Consider the following 26,247-nt stretch of genomic DNA (forward strand, 5'->3'; position numbering starts at 1 on the left):
CTAATCAAAAAGAATAGCCCATGTAGTGGCGACAGCGGGTTTCCTCTCAAAATCTGTGTGGTCCTTAACCATATGTCTGACACCATATAACCATAAATAAAATGTGTTGAGTGCGTCGTTAAATAAAACATTTCTTTCTTTCTTTCGTTCCTATTGATCATTTGTGGAACTGATTCAGGGCTCGAAATGACAACCTTTGAAAAGCAGTCCACTTTTAGACCTCTTATGTGTAATGTTTCTGGGTTTCTCTTACCGATATGCTTATATTGAGTCATTGAGTAAACATTATTCCATTTATGCAAAATCAGTTAAATTTGTTATCAGTATTATATATTTTCTTATGCCTTTTACAACTGTTAATCTAACTAATATATACTACTCAAAAGAATTTAAGGGTCAGATGATATTTTCGACATTATTTTCTGAATGTCAATTATATTAGCTAGACCATAATGTCACGCATGGTATTGTTCCATTTTGACGAAAGTGGGTCTAAGCAACCCATAAATGAATTAAAATCCACTGTCACTGACACTGTCGACTAGTTCTAATGGCGAAAACATGCTTACATTTGCACGTAAATTAGGGCGAAAGCGAAAGGTCTGCTAAGTGCCCATAACTTGCTTTTTCACAAAGCGCTTCATTTGCACGCTTTGCATGTGTATTCCATGTTCCCAATGCTGAATTTCCGTATAATTGGAGCTTGCGTTCGTGTATGGTGCACACTCCAAATTCGACAATGGTACGACGTCAACTGACTATCGAAGATCGAGGAAGGGCTATTGCTTGGCTTCAGGATGGCAATATGCAAAGAAATGTTGCTCTGAGACTTGGTGTCAGTCAGAGTGTCGTTGGCCGACTGTGGCAACGGTACCAAGCAACAAATTCTGTTCGAAATCATCCACGTTCGGGAAGACCCCAAAGCACTACAAATAGAGAGGACCGCTACATCACCAATATGGCTCTACGTCAACGCACAACCACTGCACGCCGAATACGTGACAATCTGCGGACTGCGACTGGAACTCGAGTGTCTGATCAAACCATACGCAATCGTCTGAGAGTCAATAATCTACGCTGCCATCGCCAGGCTGTTCGACCACCACTCCTACCACGTCACAGAACGGCCAGACGTCACTGGTGCACACTTCATCTGCGGTGGCAACGTGTTCAGTGGGGTCGAGTGATGTTCACTGATGAGTCCAGGTTTAGTCTCCAGTTCAACGACGGTCGGGTTTGTGTCTACAGACGTCCTGGGGAGCGCTTCACTGACGTTAACGTTTGACAACGTCACTGGTTCGGTGGTGGCAGCGTCATGGTATGGGGCTGCATCTCTATCCACCACAGGACCCCCCTCTATGTGGTGGATGGCAATCAGAATGGAATCCGCTATCTGAATGAGATTATCCGGCCGTTGGTTCTCCCAGGCCTTCAGCAGATTGGCGGCGGGGTAGTTCTGCAGGATGACAATGCCAGACTCCACCGCGCCAGGGTGGTAACGGACTTTCTCAGACAACATGGTATCGCCAGGATGGATTGGCCAGCATATTCGCCTGACTTGGCCCCAATAGAGAACGCCTGGGAGAAATTAGGCAGGAGAGTTCGGGATAACCATGCCCCTCCAGCCAACCTTCATGATCTGGGTCAACTTCTTATGGCAGAGTGGCAGGCCATTCCCCAAGAGTTCTTCAGACGTCTCATCAACAGCATGAGACAACGATGTGTCGAGTGTATTCGCGCCAGGGGTGGATTCACACACTATTAAACGAATGTTCTAATGTGTAAAATCCATGTTTGACAACCTTCAACTTTGACAGCATGTCATGTGACTTTCTTGTATACAGTGACGTTTATTTGTCGTTTTTTGTAAATATGGAACAGTAAATTAAATTTTTGGTGTAGTTTACATCATCAATCTAATACACTCTGAAACTTATTTGGTTATAAATTTTTGACCCTTAAATTCTTTTGAGTAGTATATATTTTCAATAGAATTCAGTATAACATATAAGTAATGTTGAAGTTTGTTGATTTCATGAATATAGTGTTATTAGTATAAAGTTGGGCGAGGGTGTCTTTAAAAACACATTCATGTCATCACTCCTGATAAGGATGTATACATTTCACCATGGAATAGATTAGTTACATATGTACTTAGGTTGGAAATATGAGATGCTGTTAAATCGGCACATATTTCTTAGCTATCATAGTTTTCCATTAACCCAAACATTTACCATTAACATACAGAGTGTACTTGCATATAAAAATTCTTGCTTATGACACTTTATCTGTCGTACAAATTTCAAATCAATCATATTTCATTTCAGCACTTGATAGCACAGCTTTTTATCACACTCACAGAGTACATGCAGATACAGTGGATATGTTTGCGTACGGAAATATGAAATACCGTTATAATTTATTTCTAAAGCTTGAGATTGGTTTTATGATGCAGAATCTACAACGTATACATGATAAAGTCTAGACTTTTAAAAAATGCGGTAGTTGATGAATAAATCATAATAATAGGCTTAGCCTCTGTAGAGTTAGCCCCAATTCTTGGTGCCGATCAGCGGGTGGCCAGTATTACATATCGGTTCAGACAGTTTATTACTGGGGCTGATGGACGTTCTACGATTTATTTAGTAATTACTAACAAGTTATCACGGCAACCAGTGGAGACGGATTGATATGTCGTTACTCTTGTAACTTTACATCAGAACCAGAGGTCAAAATGATCTAAAATTTGTACAGATCTCAGGAATGGGTATCGGTTGGGTTTTTTTTTGTATCTGTCTCTTTGGTTTTTAACCCTGTGCAATGTCAGTGTGACAGAACTAAAATTTGTCTGTATATATTTTTTAATGTAAAGTGTGTATAAAATGTATATTGTGTGTGTATATTTAATACTATGCTACATGTTTACTACAAAATAATTTCAATATTTTGAACCATTTTCCATTCAACAAGATATCCTGGGTTTGTGGGGCCATACCCTGATCAAAACCCGGGAAAGGGGGGGGGGGGGGGGGCACTACTTTTTATAAACAAGTGAAAGATTATACAAATTAAACCCTGAGATGTGTGTGCTATTTTCTGGAGTAAAAAAAAAACAAATTGAGATTCTCAGTGGGGCACCACCCTGGTATGGGGAATATTTGGTTTTACTGGTAACAAGTACTTATTTTTTCTACTGGTCATCAACAGACAGCCAGACTTTTCCACCCCTGATGAATGTGTCGTGGACACAGTAGTTAATAAACTGGGGTACAAACCTCCAAGTGGTATGTGCCAAAGAAGAAGGTGGAATTCACTTATAATGTACTCATGAATCTCAAGCATAGCTTTAGCTTGGTTGTTATACTGGATCAAAGAGGGAGCTGTTACATGCCAAGCAGGATGTGGGTGGGTGGGTGGGTGGGGGGGGGGGGGATACAGGAATTTCAAATTATAATGTACTCATTAGCCCCCATCCTAGTTTTAAACTAGTGGTTAGAGTAGCAGTTATAATAGTCCCTTACTGGTCCAACCGGAAGGGACTATAGGTTTCATTTGTATCCATCTGTCTGTCTGACTGTATGTCCATCTGTCCCACATATAGTTTTCCAGATGTTTTTTTCACAAAGCGTTGAGATATTGAGCTTAAATTTTGTATATAGCTTTATCATGTTTTGTTATGTACAGCTCAAGTTTGACTTTCATGGCATATTATCCATTTTTTCACACTGGCCTCGGTGGTGGCATGGTTAGGCCATCGGTCTACAGGCTGGTAAGTACTGGGTTCGGATCCCAATCGAGGCATGGGATTTTTAATCCAGATACCAACTCCAAACCCTGAGTGAGTGCTCAGCAAGGCACAATGGGTAGGTGTAAACCACTTGCACCGACCAGTGATCCATAACTGGTTCAACAAAGGCCATGGATAGCGGGAAGCGCAAATAAAAATCCCTTGCTGCTAATCAGAAAGAGTAGCCGATGTAGAGGCGACAGCGGGTTTCCTCTCAAACCCTGTGTATAACCATTTCCCACAGCTAATATACCTTACAATTTTGGCAATTGTAAATTTTTATTAGAGTTCCCCTACTTGTTTTTGAAGAGTATATGTTAATATTATTAAACACAACAGCTGCAATGCAGGTTCATGAAGTGAAAACAAATACATTAAAGAACAATTATTTACTTAATACAGGAAGGAAGGAAGAAATGTTGTTTTTTATGATGCACTCAAAGGCATATTGTCACAGACACTGACCTATTTAATGGTCTAACAAATATTACCTGAACAAAAATAATTTGATTTGTCCCTAAATGTACTTTATTCAACCATCTTCATAACCACCATACTCCATTTATTAATGATATTTTGTAAAACTAATTGAATTATGGCAATGGTCCATAATACAAAAACTAAAATTGCCAAGAGGGTTGACATGGATTTCATTCCATCATGGTTCAGTTATGGTGATGCGATAGCTAGATTTGGTTTCCAACAATTAATATAATTTTTATTTATTATCCATTTTTAGAGAAATAAAGTCCTTAAATCCGTGACAGTATGCCTTCAACACATTTTTATTTATGGTTATATCGTGTAGGACATAAGGTTAAGAACCACACAAACAATGAGAGAGGAAACTCTATGCTGCCTCTCCATTGGTTGCTATTTTTATTTAACAGCAAAGGATCTTTTATATGTATCATCCCACAGACAGGATAGTACATACTACGACCAATCCTCTGCCACTGCCAGCAAGATACATCCTGCATATCTTCTTATTTCAGATTTTAATTGGTGTCTCCCCACTATCATACTAATAATGAAAATCAGTGACACTCATTTAGCCCATTACAAGGGCAAGGAGTGATATCTTGTGTCTCTCCATTTAGGGCTGGGTATAGCCTAGTGGTAAAGTGCTTGCTTGATTCTCAGTCGGTCTGGGATCGATCCCTGTCGGTGAGCCTATTGGACTGTTTCTTGTTTCAGCCAGTGCACTACTACTGGTATACCAAAGGCCGTGGTATGTACTATCCTGTTGGTGGGATGCTACATATAAAAGATCCCTTTTTATTACCCATATTGGCAGAGAGAAGTGGGGAAAGAAAAGTGATCTTTCCCTAGAGAAAGAAAACAAAAACATTTCTTCCCCGTGATACATTTTGACCTCATAAACAGTGCTTCACTATATGCTGTTAATTGAGTATAAGAATAGTTTCCATGGTGGAAGTCATGTCAACAACTAATTTATGTCAGCAGCAATACATACGTGACAGCTATGATGCAACGTTGCCTCTTGTTCTCAACTAGCAAACTTATTTTCAACAACAGTAATCTTCCATAAAATTATACATATTGAAAATGGGTAATAAATAGAATACCCAACTCATTACTCTGCAATACCATTTATCTTGCTCGGAAAGGACAACATCAATTCACTTGTACAAGATAAACGGTACTGCCTCGTAGCTTGTTGAAGGTAGACTAAACTCCAACAAGAGCCTTTTGTGTTGGAAAGATGGATACCCGGACCACCAACACATACTGACACTTTAACAAATGAAAAACACGTAATTTTAGAATTAATAAAAAAAATAGGATTATTCCTGCTAACTGGGGGCAGCCATTTTGTTTCATTTTTGTGATGTCTGGTGGTATAGCTTGGGGCACAGTGTAAACAAATGCTCTAATTTACGACACGGCGCTTCACTTTCATCAACCTGATTTGTAAAACAACATAAATGACTTGATAGTATAATAAACTATTTAACTAAATATATTTCAATTGACATCAATATAACGAAATGGAGTTATAGTATTTTTTTCTTTTAACAAATCCAAAGAAAAAAATGCATATTATTAGGCCTATTGGTAAAAACGACCACTCATGATACCCAGGTGATAATTTTCTTTTCTTTGAGACTACGTAATTGGTCAGTTTTGTGATTTTAGATGGGAAAGTCTACTTAATCAAGGGTTTTACAGAATTACTTACAGTAATAAAGCAGGACAGTTGATAATGTCCATTACAATTTGAGGTTATCACACATTACCCTGTGATCTTAATAAAAGAGGCACGTCTTTTTAGTGTGTCTAGACACAGTGTCTGGGGACCGTCTAAATATACACCTGCCAATGAGGAACCACAGGTACAGGCCACGGAAAGAAAATACCAATTAACCAAGAAAACACTCCCGACTATTATTTAAGTACATGGGTTATGTAGAAAACATAATACAGATATTTCAACACTTTGACAATGGTGGTTTATTTTGTATTGAAAAATAAATCACATATTACTGGGATGGATATTATTCCAGAACATTGCGATGCATCCGCAAAAATCAGGTATGTTTTGTTTCTTCAGTTCGAAGACTAATTCCTGACGTCACACGTTAGGTATTACGTAACCACCAGCTCGCCAGATGGTGTATTCACTGGGATGGTACAAAATGGCTGTGCCTGTTATATATAATAGCCGTCACATTTAACCGTTTTATTAATTATCTATACGATTATACTTGTTGATATTAAGCAATAATGTGCATTATGTATCGTTACATATACCAGTCCAAAAGCCTTGCTTCAGCATTCCTTTAAGTATTCTCTAAGTGCTAATAATAATAGGAAAGTGTAGCCCTCTTTCATTATCAGTGTGATCCTTAACCACACGTCCAGCGACACCATTATAACCATAATTAAAATGTGTTGAGAGTTGTTAAATAAAAAATTGATTTGACAAATCCAGTGTGATTCTGGTTACAAGTCTTGATGTTCGTAATAATTTAAAGTGCATTTTTTAAAACACCCCTGTGACACAGTACTTGTAGTTTGTATTTAATGGCTGAAATGATCTTTTATAATGTTATGTTTTATGTTTATCATATGTCTAATTTATACAGTATCAGGGCACAATATTTCACGAGAACCACTCTGTTCGCGTGTTGGTTACGTAACTTTAAAAATACGAGAACCGCCAATCGGTTACGTGGTGAACAATTACATTCTAAAATTAAAAGTACGATATATCAGTAATGAAAGTGAAAATTAGTTAGTTTTTTAACTATCAAAGTAGTACAGAATCAAATGAATTAGGTCAAGTGTTTTAGGATTAGGTAGGCCTAACTCATCAGTTATGACAACTATATTTATGTAACCAGACAATCGGTTACATAAGTAAAACTCACATGAACTGACTTCAGTTCCTAAGATTTAGAAATATAGTCCCCTGCAGTATGTAATATCATCATGTGGAGAGGCATTTATTTGCATGTAGGCTCACCACCTTTTTGTCTATCCCCTTCATGTACTGATTTTCAGAATAAATATTGTTTTAAAAAATGTGAGAGATCATCATCCATTGTAGATCATTTTCATCTCCAATTATGTTGGAGGTCATTTGAGGCATTGATCCAATTACCACAGCTATACCATCCAATGAAATATGCATGATATAAATTAAAAACTGATTGTTGTTTGACACATAAGTCACGTGAAATAGTCAAGTGCCATAAGAAACTTTTATTTGAAAAATCTATTTAAATTTGTTTTAAACCTGTTTCTTTTTAAGGATATGTAAAAACAATTAGAATACTACATACATGTCCTTTAGATACCATTTATCTTACAGCTCGTTTAAAGGAACTATTCTGAGTTTTCATCCTTAGCAAGACTTCCGTTTGTTCCCACCAACAAAATAAACACATTCTGGGGGGGTTTTCTTGTTTTTAAATACACTATCTTACCTTGACATATTTTAAATATGAAGCATTATAGGGATAACTACATTTGGAAAGAACTTGGACCAAGTTATTTCAAATTTCCATTTGGCTGTTGGAAGAAATAAATAATAAATAAATAAAAAGGTATTTTAGACAAAAATGTATATTGTGATACTATAAAACAGTACGATGCATATCCAGAAATGTACTGGTTATAGAGAGAATCATATTGCAAGCAAGAAAATGTACTAGTAAGTAAATTGTATTTTTAATAATATAAAAATATTTTATGTGCCAAAAACATTTTGAAATGACTTACAAACTCAGGATGGTCCCTTTAAAAACGAATCTAACTTGTTTTTGCTTGTTAGACATATTTTGAAACAACTCTTAAGATAAATGGTACCGGTATCTACATATAACAACCACTCATATAATATTTTCTATTTACGTGAAACAGAAGAGGTGTTTGCATGTACCTTGGAAACTAGAATCAATGACTTTTAATGTAATCATTTATATCATCATTAATGTTTGTAAAATAGTGTATGTGATACGTTACCAACTTACATTGTAGATTGGTTGAGACAAGATTTCTCTTTATGTATTTTAAATCTCTCGTTATCGATTACAGTCTCCATAAACAGAGTGTTATATCTAGTGGATCTGACATGGAACATGCTTTGTTGTTTTACATGATAGCATGTTCTCTTTATGTCCATCACTAACCTAGACTGGTGTTTGAGAATTGTTCAGCTTGACCTTTATGCTTGTAAATTAAATAGACCTACAATTGTACATGTGTACCAGTCAACTCTTGTAGTCGTTCACGCAGTCAGTACAAATGTCAGGAACAATATCATTGTGTCACCTTAAGTTAGTATCATGTCAAATAGACTCACCAGCTCAAAATGAAGTCCCCACACCATTTTTTAATAGAAAAATATATACCATCTTAACTGCCATTGGTAAAATAATGTCATAGGACTTGTCATTAAAGTGGTGGAAGCTTTCGTTTAGTTGTTTAATTTTTTTAAATTAGCAGTAGTATAGTTTAGTTTAGTTTGTTGTTGTTTTTGTTGTTTCTCTATCTGTCCATTACCTGGTGAATTCATGTAACTTAGTAAACGTGTGACTGTTAGGGCCACAAAAATGTGACTTACTTGAAATTAGTTTTTATGAAGGCATAGTTCTTGTTTATAATGCAATAATGAATAGTTTTGTATGGCAGTCTATGATGGGTGTTGTATGGTATGGGTCTGTCCGTCTGTTGACTTTTTCTTGTCCGGACCATATCTTACATACAGATGCATACAGGATCATCAAACCTCACATGTAAAAACAACATGGGATGACGGTGTGTCATGTACTATTACTAGGTCACCGTGACCTACTTTTCACGGTCTACTGCACATAACAGTAAATTCTTGTCTGGGCCATATCTTGCATACAGGACCATCAAACCTCACATGTAGGAACAACCTGGGATGGTGGTGTGTCGCATACTATTACTAGGTCACGGAACTACTTTTCACGGTCTACTGCACATAACAGTAAATCCCTGTCTGGACCATATCTTGCACACAGATGCATACAGGACCATCAGACCTCACATGTAGGAACAACTTGGGATGGCAGTATGTCACATACTATTATTAGGTCACTGTGACCTACTTTTCACGGTCTATTGCACATAACAGTAAAAACTTGTCCAGACCATATCTTGCATACAGGTCAATCAAACCTCACATGTAGGTACAACTTGGGATGGCAGTGTGTTGCATACTAATATTACCAGTTTTATGTACCGTATATGAATGCTTGCATTGTAATTAACTTTCAGTGTTCAATGTTACGGTTGACCTGAAAGTAGATTTTGAACTATTGTTTCAGGAAGCCGATCTGCAGATGAGTTCTTCAGCACGATGCAGAGACAGCTGACGGCCCAGGAGTGGCAGACGGTGAAGAACCAGACCTCGGAGATGCTGCAGCTGAAGATGTTCTACAGGCACTGGGTGGGTACACTTTCACAGTCGCACTGGGTGGGCACACTGGGCGGTCACACTTTCGCAGTCGCACTGGGTGGGCACACTGGGCGGTCACACTTTCACAGTCGCACTGGGTGGGCACACTGTCACAGTTGCACTGGGTGGACACACTGTCACAGTCGCACTGGGTGGACACACTGTCACAGTCGCACTGGGTGGGCACACTTTCACAGTCGCACTGGGTGGGCACACTGTCACAGTCGTACTGGGTGGGCACACTGGGCGGTCACACTTTCACAGTCGCACTGGGTGGGCACACTGTCACAGTCGCACTGGGTGGGCACACTGTCACAGTCGCACTGGGTGGACACACTGTCACAGTCGCACTGGGTGGGCACACTTTCACAGTCGCACTGGGTGGGCACACTTTCACAGTCGCACTGGGTGGGCACACTGGGCGGTCACACTTTCACAGTCGCACTGGGTGGGCACACTGTCACAGTCGCACTGGGTGGGCACACTGTCACAGTCGCACTGGGTGGACACACTGTCACAGTCGCACTGGGTGGGCACACTTTCACAGTCGCACTGGGTGGGCACACTTTCACAGTCGCACTGGGTGGGCACACTTTCACAGTCGCACTGGGTGGGCACACTTTCACAGTCGCACTGGGTGGGCACACTGTCACAGTCGCACTGGGTCACAGTCGCACTGGGTGGGCACACTGGGCACACTTTCACAGTCGCACTGGGTGGGCACACTCACAGTCGCACTGGGTGGGCACACTGTCACAGTCGCACTGGGTGGGCACACTGTCACAGTCGCACTGGGTGGACACACTGTCACAGTCGCACTGGGTGGGCACACTTTCACAGTCGCACTGGGTGGGCACACTGTCACAGTCGCACTGGGTGGGCACACTTTCACAGTCGCACTGGGTGGGCACACTTTCACAGTCGTACTGGGTGGGCACACTGGGCGGTCACACTTTCGCAGTCGCACTGGGTGGGCACACTGTCACAGTCGCACTGGGTGGGCACACTGTCACAGTCGCACTGGGTGGGCACACTTTCACAGTCGCACTGGGTGGGCACACTTTCACAGTCGCACTGGGTGGGCACACTTTCACAGTCGCACTGGGTGGGCACACTGTCACAGTCGCACTGGGTGGGCACACTGTCACAGTCGCACTGGGTGGGCACACTGTCACAGTCGCACTGGGTGGGCACACTGTCACAGTCGCACTGGGTGGGCACACTGTCACAGTCGCACTGGGTGGGCACACTTTCACAGTCGCACTGGGTGGGCACACTGTCACAGTCGCACTGGGTGGGCACACTTTCACAGTCGCACTGGGTGGGCACACTGGGCGGTCACACTTTCACAGTCGCACTGGGTGGACACACTGTCACAGTCGCACTGGGTGGGCACACTTTCACAGTCGCACTGGGTGGGCACACTTTCACAGTCGCACTGGGTGGGCACACTGTCACAGTCGCACTGGGTGGGCACACTGTCACAGTCGCACTGGGTGGGCACACTTTCACAGTCGCACTGGGTGGACACACTGTCACAGTCGCACTGGGTGGACACACTGTCACAGTCGCACTGGGTGGGCACACTGTCACAGTCGCACTGGGTGGGCACACTGTCACAGTCGCACTGGGTGGGCACACTGGGCGGTCACACTTTTGCAGTCGCACTGGGTGGGCACACTGGGTGTTCACACTTTCGCAGTCGCACTGGGTGGGCACACTGGGCGGTCACACTTTCGCAGTCGCACTGGGCGGTCGCACTGTCACAGTCGCACTGGGTGGGCACACTGTCACAGCCGCACTGGGTGGGCACACTGTCACAGCCGCACTGGGTGGGCACACTGTCACAGCCGCACTGGGTGGGCACACTGTCACAGTCGCACTGGGTGGGCACACTGTCACAGTCGCACTGGGTGGGCACACTGGGCGGTCACACTTTCGCAGTCGCACTGGGTGGGCACACTGGCACAGCCGCACTGGGTGGGCACACTGTCACAGTCGCACTGGGTGGGCACACTGTCACAGTCGCACTGGGTGGGCACACTTTCACAGTCGCACTGGGTGGGCACACTGTCACAGTCGCACTGGGTGGACACACTGTCACAGTCGCACTGGGTGGGCACACTGTCACAGTCGCACTGGGTGGGCACACTGTCACAGTCGCACTGGGTGGGCACACTGGGCGGTCACACTTTCGCAGTCGCACTGGGTGGGCACACTGTCACAGTCGCACTGGGTGGACACATTGTCACAGTCGCACTGGGTGGGCACACTTTCGCAGTCGCACTGGGTGGGCACACTTTCACAGTCGCACTGGGTGGGCACACTTTCACAGTCGCACTGGGCGGACACACTTTTACGGGGACACTGGGTGGGTACATTTTCACAGCTGTACTTTTGAGCAGTGTCTTACATGACAACAGTCGTTTCCAAACTATCGTTTTTTCTTTATACACAGTATATATAAACATAACATAATTTCCAAGCGTGTAGGAACTAGGGTCGGGGGAGGTGCCTGAGTTTCTTCCCCCCACCCCATGTATGTTTTTTGTCCTACTTCATATAAATAAAACTAGAAATCTGGTTTGTGGTCGCTCCCACTACAGATTGTGTCAATCTCCTTCAGGTGTCATTCCTATGGAATTGATTTCAGTTCATATCCGTGTTTCATAAATGGTAGTTTTTGTTTCACCTTGATAGAGTCAAAAGGTGAAATATAGGTGTTCGGACAGTAACGGCACCAGTTTTTGTGTTCACAGTGATGTTTTCGTGGTGAGATTCAATTCTCGCAAAATAGTAGTATTAGTGCCATACCAATAAAACCTGCTTTATAGTTTCAACTATGTATGTTCATCTGGGTACATGTTAAAAAAGTATTATTATTAAAAAAAAAAAGCATTCTAAATCCAAAATTGATTGATAAGTTCTCGTTAGTATTCTTTTTCTGTACATGCCGATATTTTGCCGTATTTTCTTAGACATTTTTTGTTAACTCTGTGTATTGGCCAACCTCTTTTGTCTTGGTGGTATTTAGAGGCTTAAAAAGTCAGCTAATACTCAGCGATATACGATTTATCAATTATATGCATTTAAAAATGGAAAAAGTATCAGAATCGATAAAAATAAATCCTGATTATTTTTACTTTATGGAGATGGCAATCTTTACAAAAAGGATTGTCTTCTCATAATTGGACATGATATGACTGCCGGAATACGATTACTTGATCTGAATAACAGCAAAGCCACTAACAAAACAAAAAATGACTTCCAGACTGATTTCACAATGAACAGCGATCATATAAAATCACAATTTTGTTTAGAATAACTATTTTCATTTAATTGTGAGGATACAGCTTGCGTGTTTCATTAACAGTTTTATTATATTTTCTTTCAGTGTTTGAAAGAAAGTCTGGTCAAGGCTTTAGGAATTGGGATTGGGTTTGAAGTTGGTCGACTGGATTTCCACATCCAGACGGTAGATCTTTTACCCAATCAGACTGTGTTAAGTTCGTCTGTACACATTGATGGCCAGCTCAGCCAGGACTGGACGTTTGAGGAAACCTTGCTGGATAACCACTGTGTAGCCGTGGCCGTGAAATCGTCGCCAGAACAACAGGTACCTGTCATTACATGTGTTATTTTGTCACTTGACCAAGTCAGGGCTCGAACTTAATGACGGTATTGGCAGCAGTTGCTGTAGCTGTAGAGATTTTTTAAGGGCATTATGGCCAAAAGGCATGACAAAAAGGCAACCATCAACAATTAAAATACATAAAGTGTGAACAGTTTCATACTTTTATAATAAAACAACTTTTTAGGAGTAGTGTTTGTGTATGATGACTAACTAGATTAATTTAATTTAATTAATTTATTGCCATCGGTTGAAGGGATAATTTTTGGTGTCTATCTTTGTTGCAAAAGTTACTGATTTGAAAATGCTGTAGGCAGTCACAAAATTGAAGTAAGTGAGCTTTTTAAATTGCCATAGTCACTTGTAATGAAATGCTAAGTCATATATTGAAATGTGTGTACATGTGTCTCTTCTGATCAGCCGGGAAGAAGGGAATACGTAAAAAGAAACATTTATCCTTGAGATGTACCATGAATGGTATATAGAGAATAATACACAAGTGGCCATTAGATACCATTTATCTCCCAATGAGTTGTTTTAAAATGTATCTAAAACGAGTTGTGAGATAAAATGGTATCTAACGAACATGAAGGTATTATTCTATCTCTTAAATATCCTCAAAAACCAAGTTGTAAGCAAATTTTAACATCTTTTTGGACTAGAAGTTATTTACAGCCATTACACTTGTAGCTAACTTACGCATGATTCTCAGGTTAACTATATGTTACAATGTAATCAATTTCCATCGTGTAGTTTTTCATTGGATGTATGGCATTGGTGACCTGGTCATCACCTAGTCCTATGTCTTGAAATTATTAACATACGTACATCAAAATAACACATTGTGTTCTCACCAACGGGTCTGTAAGAAATTCAGGTAACTGATAAAATGACACAAAAAAAGTTTGGGTGCTGCAGAAAATGTCATATCAGAAAATGCAATATCGGTATCACGATACAGCACCTTTTCATTGAATTGAAACATGTACATTGTCTTCACTATGAGCTAATTCAAGGCAAGCTGAATATAACTTTTTGGAAATGGTACTAGGTGAGCAGTCGCATGAATTAAAAATAAAACTTTATTAAAAATGTTTATTGCAAGGTAAATCAATTTATCACTCTCTTAACATTGGGCTATTTCTCGTTCCAGCCAGTGCTCCACAACTGGTGTAACAAAGGTCGTTGTATGTACTATCCTGTCTTTGGGATGGTGCATATAAAAGATCCCTTACTGCTAATCGAAATGAGTAGACCATGAAGTGGCGACAGCAGGTTTCCTCTCTCAATATCTGTGTGGTCCTTAACCATAAGACTGACGCCATATAACCGTAAATAAAATGTGTTGAGTGCATTGTTAAATAAAACATTTCCTTCCATCCTAACACTCTCCTGACAAAGACTGTCTCCATGATAGTATCATGAGGTCACATTGACAGAAACACCAGTTTTGGATTATTAATAGAATATTAAATTCTCTACTTTCAAGGTTTTGTATTGTGAAATTAAGTTCCTTTGTCATTCCTCAATGAACATGATTTCATTGGTCACAAACACTGCATACAGAATTGTAGTTTTTTAATGTTTTATGACAATTTTTATTTAAATGTATTTCTGTGATATTCATTGGGTTTGTTGTATTTATGTAGTTTAATAATTTTACATATATATATGTTTTTAATTTCTGTTTGCCATAAATCAGGGGTGCACAAATCGGTTGTCCGTGCACCCGGGACAACCAAAATATTTTGCGGGCAACCATTCTTTGTCAAACAGTTGCCCGGACGGGCAACCAAGAAAATCATAAAACAAGTAAAATGAAAAACAAAACTTCACGACACTCGGACAGTCACGGGCAATTCAAAAGTATCGAAACTGATAACTTGACTGACAGGCGATATAAATATCCACCCTAATGCTGCCATCCACTTAGCGTCCACCGTGCATGATTTTGACGAGTTCAATGCAGACAGATACGTCTCAGAATGGTGGTTATTAGCAAAGGGCACAAGACATATGAAAGGCCACAGACTACACCAACAACCATCCAGTTCTGAGCAAAAAATTGGGCTACGCCATTTTCTATCTTCCGATGTGAACAATCGGTTACATATTCTATCCGACACATAACATATAATAATAATACCAAATATTAACAGGGATCTCGCGACTGGTAACGAGAAGCGGTGTCATCAAGAATTCAGCTTAACAGTGTGTGCTTATTTTAATAATCAGTTATTAAAACCGCACGCCCTAGTTCCATCCAGCGAAAATAAATTATAATTTGGTTGGGTAATCTACAAACCTGTAACACACTTAGATCATGTTTTTATCAAATGGAGTGAAAAAGCAGGTTTTATATCGATAAATACCATGGGAATCCCCATGTCCCAATTGCTTGAAATAATTTTGAAAGTTAGTATTCTGATGTCACCGGTAGATGTCGCTCGAAGCACAACAATGCCTACGTCATGACAAATTTCACAGAGTGCGCACAGACTTGGGGTGCGTTCCTTTCACCTCTCCTGGACGTGTTCCAACTGTTCTGTCCTGGTTGTATCCCCTCTTGAGATATCGTAAGACTTGGCAAAATTATTGGTTTTAAGGGTTTGTAACGTTTTGTATTGAGATACTTACTTGTCTGAACTTTATTGTTACTGAAAATGTTCACGAACTGTGAAGAAAAATCTCACAAATGAACAACAAGCAAACGACAACAAATCGGATGTTGATTGTGTGAACCGTGCACGAGAAAACAAACTGAACCAAAATGATAACGGTCATGTGGTATACCAACGTCTGTGACATTGAAATGGGAATATCCCCTCTAAAAATAGATTAGACCTTGTCTGCTCGACGGGTTTTTCTCGGAGGCCCGTGGCATTTTATAAAATACGAAAAATTCTTTATGTGGTATTACAAACACCAGGATTACCAGGATTACCAAAAAACACTTCAGGTGAATGGAAATGTATATTCTAAATAATAAACGGTAAGTAAAGTACAATTTTATTTGTGAAAAAATGGTTTTAATAGCTTTAATTTTAACGGCAACATGTATGCAAGAAAAGTCTGAAAAATCTGTAGCGTGCTATTTTAAATCTGTAAAGTCTTTGAGCCAAAGTAATAAAAACGGACCGAAATTGCATGTCAGTTTCAATACACATGCTAGTTCAGGGCCAAAGACGAGTTAGGCCGAGTTAAACCCAATGTCCACGTCGAGAACCAATCACATAGTTCACGAACGTTTTCCAAACATTCGTTGGCTGTTCTTAGTGTGCATATAGGTCACGCTTGACAGTCAGCCGAGACTGTTGCAGACATTAAACAATACGATTACACGCAAGTAAATCTTGATGTAAATTTGTGAGAAAAAAACTCACCACCAAATAGTTGTTCGCATCAATGAATACTTAATTGTTGTTTCATTTGTTTATTTCCATTGTCTTTGTTAATTTCGCACTCATGACGTAAAGGTATTGTAGTCATAACATGACATAAGGTTACGTATTTTACAAGCTGAAATCAACAACAAGCATATAACACGATGCGGAAATCAACAAAATGGCGCAAATTACGAAATTGTTGTGGTGTGGAATAGATGGGTTACTTTAAAATACAATTAAAAGCAGTTCAAACCAAAATAAAGATTGATATTTTACAGAAATAATGAGCACTGTTTAAAAAAAGAAGAGTATTGGCTCTCAGATTTTTATTAATGCCATAGACCATAGAATTTGGGGGGTGTTTGCAGAGGGCATTGTCTTCCAACTGCATATCTCCCCTCACCCTCTGAAAAATCAAAGTAGGCTAATATATTAACTGCCCCTACCCCCATTGCTGTCTTTGATTTTGATCAGGGGTAATTTTGTTATTCAGATGTATTCCAGTTGTATTGCAATACAGCTGATGAAATATGTTTACCAGCCTTTTGCTTCATAAATAAACATAATGTAAAAACATAATGACTCATTCATATATTCATATATAAATACTCTATACAGTAGTACACAAAACAATTTTGGCTAAAACATTTTCATTATGGCAAATAAAAATCCCATTTGGCAATTTTTTTGGCTACAAGTATTTTTAATCCTGGATGAGCCGTGAGTTCATCAAAGTATTATGACTGTGACAGCCCAAGCGAGATCGAACCGCCTCTGTGGATACATTCAGCTGATTGGGGTTTTTCTCGTTCCGACCAGTGCACAACAACCGGACAAAGGCTGTGGTATGTGCCTTCCTGTCTGTGGAAAAGTGCATATAAAAGATCCCTTTCTGCATTAGGAAAAATGTAGCGGGTTTCCTCTGATGACTACGAGTCGGAATTACCAAATGTTTGACATCCAATAGCCGATGATTAATTAATCAATGTGTTCCAGTGGTGTCGTTAAACAAAACAAACTTTTTCAGCCTAAGCAAAGATGAGCTGTAGATAAATAATGTTAAAAAAGAAATAAAACTAAACTGATAAGTAATGATAATAATAAAAACATTTTAAATTTCAGTTTCATTTTAAAGACAGTTCAAAATTATATTCATAAAACTTTTTATGAAATACTCTATCTGGACAACCAAGAGATGATGTTGGGCAACCAAACTTCAGCTACTGGTTGCTCACCGGGAAACTATCACAATTTCACATTTGTGCACCCCTGTAAATGTTTTGAATCCCACCAAAAAATTATATTTTCCCAGAAAAATAATAACATGATAATGGATTTAATCATTTGGGATGCTTCATCTAGAAACCCACAACAATAATGACATATTTTAACAAAAAATTGTTTAATGCTGAAATATAAATTACTTATTACATGCCGTAAATGTACACCGTCTTGACAACTTGATATATTACTTGATATCATTTCTTTCTTAACATTCTAGAGTGGCTTATCTGAGTATTTTAAGATAAACAAACTGATGCAAGTTCTGAGGTTATTTTCTATTAAAATGTCATCAAGTCTTGGGCTTAGTTTATGAAGCATCAAGCGCCACCGTTGATGCAATAAATCTGTTGGGAGAAAAATCAAGCGACTTTTGTAAAGTAAATAGGCACTGATGTTCCATTAGTCTGATAAAGAGATGGGGGTTATAGGCCTTGCTGTTTGAAAACCCCGGGCACTGAAAGAAGCAATTATTAACGCACAAACTTTACTTTATCTCTGATGTAGTGTTTTGGCTTGTTGCCTTTTTTCATTAAAGAAAACACAAGAATGATGTTGTTCTTTGTGAATGCGGTTCAGTGCTAAAATTAACACTGACAGAAGGTGAACTTTTCTCCTGGTCGAAAACTGAAAAAGGATATACTTAATCATCAGAATAAGGAAGCCATCAGACATAGTAATTGCTTATCATGTATATTGTTTTCATTTATAATAATAAAAAAAAAATTGAAAATGAGGAAAGGATGTTAGTGCCACTGGTCGACTTTCTAATATTATTAATTTCCGGGTAAATAGCTGTACGGTATACTAATAATTAAAAATTTGAAAATACTTTATTTGCAAAAGAAAAATAACCTTTGATTAACTAAAAATACGTAGTTTCATTTCAGAGGTTTTTACTTTTTGTTAGCTTCTGATAATTTAAAAAAAAAAAAAGTAAATAGAATAAAAAGTAAAAATTAACACGACATTTATAATTGATTAATTTTGTTTGTTTATTTTCTATTTTAATGTATTGCAATACAGCTGATGAAATATGTTTACCAGCCTTTTGCTTCATAAATAAACATAATGTAAAAACATAATGACTCATTTTAGCTGTAATTGGTGCAGTTTTGAAGCACACAAAATATAAATCACAGCTCGTAAGCAGCACACAACAACTGACTGTAATTAATTAATAATATACCAAGAACTAGTTACAATTTTTTTTTTTGAAACATTAGCAAACCCCATGAAAGAATGGGATGTTCATTTAGGCATGACATCCTACAAGTGGAGGTGGGACGTAGCCCAGTAGTAAAGCACTTGACTGTTGTGTGGTCAGTCTATTATCGATCCCCGTCGGTGGGCCCCATTGGGCTATTTCTCATTCCAGCCAGTGCTCCACGACTGGTGTAACAAAGGTCATGGTATGTACTATCCTGTCTGTGGGATGCCATATATAGAAGATCCCTTGCTGCTAATCGAAAAGAGTAGTCCATTATGTGGCAGAAGTAGGTTTCCTCTCTAATTGTCTATGTGGTCCTTAACCATACATGTATGTCTAATGCCATTTTACTGTAGTTAAAATGTGTTGAGTGCATTGCTAAATAAAACATTCTTTCCTTTCTTCATACAAGAAATGCATCAATGTTCTTGTAAGCTTTGTTGTCCAGTATGAAAAACTCACATGCATCATTGTAGGATTTTCATCCACAGTTCTTCCTTGCACACTGGATTTTTACATAGAGTGTACAATGTTACATCTAAATGCTTGACAGTTTGGTGGGGTTTTTTTGTTTGTTTGTTTTTGTGGGGTGTTCTGATTTTTGCCATCTCAGTTGTTGGTTCTGAAACATTTACTGTGTTGTCAGTTTCCATTTTGTGGCTTATCATTTATAATTTTTTTTAATTTTTTTTAAATAATGTAAAAATTGCCAATGATTTGTTAAACCTTTTTCTGTGTATCAGCATATTTTTGTGTGTCCAATAAAAGTAACTGCGACTTTCCATTTTCAGATGACTGACCTGAAAGAGAAGTTTGAAAAGATGAAGATGGAAAAAGCGAAGCGTTACGAAGGTGTCAATCTGTATGTTAAGAATCTCGATGATGTCATCGATGACGAATATCTCAGGAAGGAGTTCTCTCAGTTTGGAAACATCACCAGTGTGCGGGTATGAACCAGGCTTGTATCTAATGAAGTGTTGGGGGCTTCTTGTTTCACCTTCACAAAGTATAAAGGCGAGATGTAGGTACCATATATTGCCATGTATTAGCCGACTTTTGAAGTTTAGAAACACTTTCCAAAAGAAGAGATTCGGCTTATACACAGAGGCAACAAATTGGAGCCTAAAATTCCGATCAAAAATACTTCTGACTGCGACTTATAAATTTTGATTAGACCCTTAGCCTTTCACAGATTATGTAACAATAAGTTGTGCACAGTATAAATAAAACACCCCATCACGCAATATTATGCAGTTTTTTGTTCTTGAATGCATTATAAGTTTGATGAATAATAATAAAAAATTACTTGTTTTATTGTCATTTCAATGGTAAAAATGTATTCTTTCCAATTGTCCTCCATCTTTGTTTGACCTGTGCTGGGACCAGTCTTTCATATAGCACATTTAAGAGACAAAATGGAGTTTTTTCTTGAAACAAGTATTATATTTCTAATATTATTGTTTTGTTGGGAGGGCGCATTAAACTGTAAAGTAATGCCATAAATAAATTAAGCTCATTATTAACATTACCGACTGAAAAAACATAACATGAATTTCAGGACGATAATTACTCCCACAATTGTCACATGATCATACCATATACAGTGAACAGCTGATGTCACGGACCGCATGATATTTTGTTTCTGTGTGTGTGGTGGGGGGATTAAACATGCCTCAATGATTTTACTTGTTGCTGTCCAGTGAATAAATTAATTACTTGTGTGCAGTGATATGCTGTTACAGCTTGAATTATTTATTATTCTGTTATGCTTTATCAGTTCTAAATTATTTTTCATGGCATGGTAGATGTTAGCATTGCCGCATTGACTGCGATCACGATTAACGTTTTTGTCATAATTAAAGGGAAAACAAATATAATGAACAAGAAAAGCACAAATCTATTTGTTGACAGTATTATTGAATTCGATACAACTGGACAAAAGATGACCTCGGCTTATACACATGCAAGGCCGATGATTTTACGGTATTTATTTTACGGCAGTGACAGAATGAAGTTTTACATTAAAAAAAAGTTCACAATGCCGTGAAATATTGTGTATAGCGTTATCATATACCATTACAGCTCAAGTATGACTTTCATGAAGATTTATTGATTTATTTTTTTACAGAGTTATGGCCCTTTAACTTAGGAGATATGGAAATTTGTTGGGACTGGTAGGGAATATGTATAGCTTTAGCAGTACTCTCTGAATGCTTGTACCGGCGTCGTGGTTAGGCCATCGGTCTACAGGCTGGTAGGTACTGGGTTCGGATCCTAGTCGAGGCATGGGATTTTTAATCCAGATACCGACTCCAAACCCTGAGTGAGTGCTCTGCATGGCTCAATGGGTAGGTGTAAACCACTTGCAACGACCAGTGATCCATAACTGGTTCAACAAAGGCCATGGTTTGTGCTATCCTGCCTGTGGGAAGCGCAAATAAAAGATCCCTTGCTGCTAATCGGAAAGAGTAGCCCATGTAGTGCCGACAGCGGGTTTCCCCTCAAAATCTGTGTGGTCCATAACCACATGTCTGACGCCATATAACCGTAAATCAAATGTGTTGAGTACGTTGTTAAATAAAACATTTCTTTCTTTCTTTCTGAATGCTTGTTGCATATTAGTTTTACCTGGTTTTTGAAAAGTGTCAGTCTTTTTTTTTCTTTTCTTTTTTTTTCACGCATGACTTCATGGATTAATGTTCTTATTTTAGGTCATGGGTGATAATTGTTTTTACATGGTCTTGTGAAAAGTGTCAGTCTTTGTTTTTTTAATTTTCAAGCATGGCTTCACTGTTTATTGTTCTGATTTTAGGTGATGTGTGATGAAGGAGGTCGATCAAAGGGCTTTGGCTTTGTTTGCTTCAGTTCACCCGAGGCGGCGTCCAAGGCCATCACGGAGATGAACGGTCACATCATAGTGTCGAAACCGCTGTATGTCGCCCTCGCCCAGAGGAAGGAGGACCGGCGCGCACACCTAGCATCACAGTACATGCAGCGGATGACCACCATGCAACAACAGGTAATGGCATTTCTAGTTGCACTTACAGTTAAGGTTTACGGAGCAGTGAAATTTAGTACAGTGGTAATGCATCTACTTGCAATACAGGAGCAGGACGTAGCCCATTGGTAAAGGTTCGCTTGATGGTCAGTCTGTCTAGGATCAATTCCCATCGGTGGACCCATTGGGCTTTTTTTTATTCCAGCCAATGCTCCACAAAGTGTAACAAATGCAGTTGTATGTACTGTCCTGCCTGGGAGGTGCATATAAAAGATCCCTTGCTGCTAATCGAAAAGAGTAGCCCATGAAGTGGCGACAGCGGGTTTCCTCTCTCAATATCTGTGTTGTCCTTAACCATATGTCTGACACCATATAACCGTAAATAAAATGTTTTCAGTGCGTTGTTAAATAAAACATTTCCTTCCTTCCACCTGCAATACAAGCAACAATACTTTAAATTCTTGGGTAACCGTAAGGTGGTTTACATTGTGTTTTAGATGAAGGTGCAGGAATTTATGCAGGGGGTTCCTGGGGGTTTGTTTTTGAGCTGATTTATGACTATTTGTATGTATTCAAGGTTATTTTGTCTAATTCATATAAAGTTTAAAACATTTTTGTTTTCTCTCCTTAGTCTGTTCCAGCATACAGCCAACAACCAATGTACCAACCAACGGGAGCGGAATACTTTGCCCCCACAATACCGACATTTGTCCCTGCAATTCCACAGCCGCAGAGAGCATTCTTTGCCCCTGCTCCGATGCCACAAGTCCCGGGTCCAGGGTGGCAGATTCAGGTCCAGCCCAACCAGCCAACTGCAGGTATATGTCTTCCCGTCTTGTGGCTTGTGTATGGCATTTCACACCCATTGGAGATGTGATGAGCTCTTTGTATTTACCAACCTGTCTCTATTCCTATTTTAAAATTATGAAAAGAAAAAAACATTTATAAGCAGACCTGTCAACCCTCCCGGATTCAGCGGGAGTCTCCCAGTATTTTATCAAACCTCCCGCTTACCTGTGCAGGAGAAAACAATCTGTTCAATGACATTTTTGTAAGCATAAAAAACAAAATTCGATCTCCTTTCGCTAAAATAACATAAGGGAAGTAACTCGGACTTTTTGCATTCGGAAAACATCGGCTAATTTCGGTTTCTGAGAATGCAACAGGCTGAATTGTCCCGACTGTTTACTGTTTGCCAAAGTGAGAATTGTGGTATATATTATGTAAAAAGCACATGAAGTTTATGAAATAATGTGTTATTATAATGTTTTGTATTGTGTATTGACATTCAGTGTTGTCATATATAAAACTATCCAGTTTAGTCCTAATATTGCCTCTGACTTGTAAAACGACTTCCCACTAGATGAGTCACAACTATGAGGAGTCTGAAGTGCCAGCCTCTGGCCCATAGTTGACAGCGATACGCACGATGTTAAGATCACATGTCGCAGCAGGACAATGAAAAGACCAATTAGCTATATAAACAATACTGGCATCAGTTAGTTTTGTATGTTTGTGCAGTAAAATGTTGGTAACAAGAGTACACTTAAAGAGATTATTTTTGTACAATTAATAAATGTTGTGTTTGACATAAAGTTACTCACTGAAATGGGTATAATTCTGGTATATTTCACAAAATGTCAGTAATGATAACGATTACTGATGATTAGTGGAAAGACAATGTTTATTGCATCGTTATAATGATTTTAAATAAATACCACACCACTGTTGCTCATTATAGTAAAAACTGAATCTTAATTTATAAGATTTATATAAATTTGTCTTAGGTACCTAGGGTACACAAACCACAAATGATGATGTAACGTAACCTTTAAGTGTAATACCGTAAATGTACTAATAATTTATTTATTTTTCTTGTTCATATCCTCAACATTTTTGGATATTATGTATTAAGTCATAATATTTAACTTGACAAAAAAATATATATATATATTTTTTTTAATGCCAAGATTTAAAGCCGCACACCCTAGTTCCATCCAGCGAAAATAAATTATAATTTAGTTAATCTACAAACCTGTAACACACTTAGATCACGTTTTTATCAAATGGAGTGAAAAAGCAGGTTTTATATCGATAAATACAATGGGAATCCCCATGTCCCAATTGCTTGAAATAATTTTGAAAGTTAGTATTCTGATGTCACCGGTAGATGTCGCTCGAAGCACAACAATGCCTAAGTCATGACAAATTTCACAGACTTGGGGTGCGTTCGTTTCACCTCTCCTGGACATGTTCCAACTGTTCTGTCCTGGTTGTATCCCCTCTCCAGATATAGTAAGACTTAGCAAAATTATTGGTTTTAAGGGTTTGTAACATTTTGTATTGAGACACTTACCTGTCTGAACTTTATTGTTACTGAAAATGTTCACAAACTGTGAAGAAAAATCTCACAAATGAACAACAACAAATCGGATGTTTATTGCGCGAACCGTGCACGAGAAAACAAACCGAACCAAAATGATAACGGTCACATGAGATACCAACGTCTGTGACATTAAAAATAGATTGGACCTTGCTTGCTTAACGTTTTTTTCTCGACAACACGTTTTGTGAAAAAATGCAAAAAAATGCATTTCGTGGTTTTACAAACATCAGGATTACCAAAAACCACTTCAGGTGAATGGAAATGTGTATTCTAAATAATAAAATGTAAGTAAAGTGCAATTTTATTTGTGAAAAATGGGGTTTAATAGCGAAAAACAATGCCGTAATGGTTAACAAATAAATGTAACTAGGGTGTGTCCCTTTACGGTTAACAAGTGTATATGACATTATGTAGTGTTCATATAACTTATTATAATAATTTGTTTTAAAAACTTGCGATTTTGGATTAAATTGTATGGGGTTTTTTAAAGGGACATTCCTGAGTTTGCTGCAATTTTTAAGATGTTATCTACTAACAGAGACGTTTTAACGATTGTAATTACATATCAAATATATTTTTCTACATAAAATATTAGTGGGTGTATATTAAACGTGTTTCCGATTATTCTTATATATGTACTAGGTTAAATTTCATTTTATTTCCTGAAATATTATTTGTTTTAAATTATTTGAAGACGAAATCCAGTTTGGGCTTCTTACAAATATTAAGACGACAAGAAACACATTGAATATACAGCGACTGATATTCTAAACAAGAAAGTATATTTAACATGTAAGTTTAATCGTAGGCATATTTTGTTAGTCGGAAACATCTTACAATGCAGCAAACTCAGGAATGTCCCTTTAAAGTCTCCTGGTTTTTGACAAAATCTCCTGCTTTTTGAACACACACCTTCTGCTTTCTCTTGACTAAAGGTTGACATGTCTGTTTATAAGATGTGCACAGGTGCAAAAATAAAACATATGTCGCTTTTGTCCGTTAGACCAGTAATAGCTTAACAATGGCTAGTCTACCAGAATTTTTACTACTCCATCAGCCTACAGGACAAGGTAATATTTTTATAATACAGAGTTCAAATAATCATTCATTAAAACTAAAACATATTGAAATCTCCTTTTTATTGCAGCTTTTTTTTTAAATAATAATAATCTTATAAATAGATCGTTTATTTGACTACTAGTCAGACAGGTTGCTATATTTTTATTTACATTTGCTGAGCAGACTGGTACTTTCTACAGCCTTGGTGTTACAGATAGCAGTTAACAGCTTTGAATGAAAACTTAATGGTGGGTGGGGAGTATCACATCTCCAGATCTCCATAAGCAGATCACTATATTTTTCCATGCTCATTTTTAAATTGGTCTATTTCTTGTTGGAGCCAGTGCTCCAAAAATGGTGTAACAAGTCTGTATTTACTATCCTGTCTGGAATTGTGTATATAAAAGATCCTTTGCTGCTAATCAAAAAGTAGCCAGGGTGACAGGGTTTCCTGTCTAATCATCTCTTTGGTCTGAAACTACATTTATAGCCCTAATTAAATGTGTTGATAGTGTTGTTAAATAAAACATTTCTTCCATTTATCACTTGTTGTTTG

General features: G+C 38.5%; 1 protein-coding gene across 2 annotated transcripts in view; it reads left to right on the forward strand.

Annotated features, from left to right (window-relative positions):
* LOC121374296 overlaps nucleotides 1-26,247 on the forward strand; it is a 45,733-nt gene that overhangs the window by 12,067 nt on the left and 7,419 nt on the right. For both annotated transcript variants that reach the window (XM_041501344.1, XM_041501343.1), the window contains exons 4-8: nucleotides 9,610-9,731; nucleotides 13,135-13,356; nucleotides 20,040-20,195; nucleotides 22,061-22,267; nucleotides 22,878-23,064. In XM_041501344.1, the coding sequence (XP_041357278.1) occupies nucleotides 9,610-9,731; nucleotides 13,135-13,356; nucleotides 20,040-20,195; nucleotides 22,061-22,267; nucleotides 22,878-23,064 (894 nt within the window). The remainder of the gene's footprint in view (nucleotides 1-9,609; nucleotides 9,732-13,134; nucleotides 13,357-20,039; nucleotides 20,196-22,060; nucleotides 22,268-22,877; nucleotides 23,065-26,247) is intronic.

Source organism: Gigantopelta aegis, chromosome 6 (genome assembly GCF_016097555.1).
Source record: "Gigantopelta aegis isolate Gae_Host chromosome 6, Gae_host_genome, whole genome shotgun sequence".
Taxonomy (NCBI): Eukaryota; Metazoa; Mollusca; class Gastropoda; order Neomphalida; family Peltospiridae; genus Gigantopelta; species Gigantopelta aegis.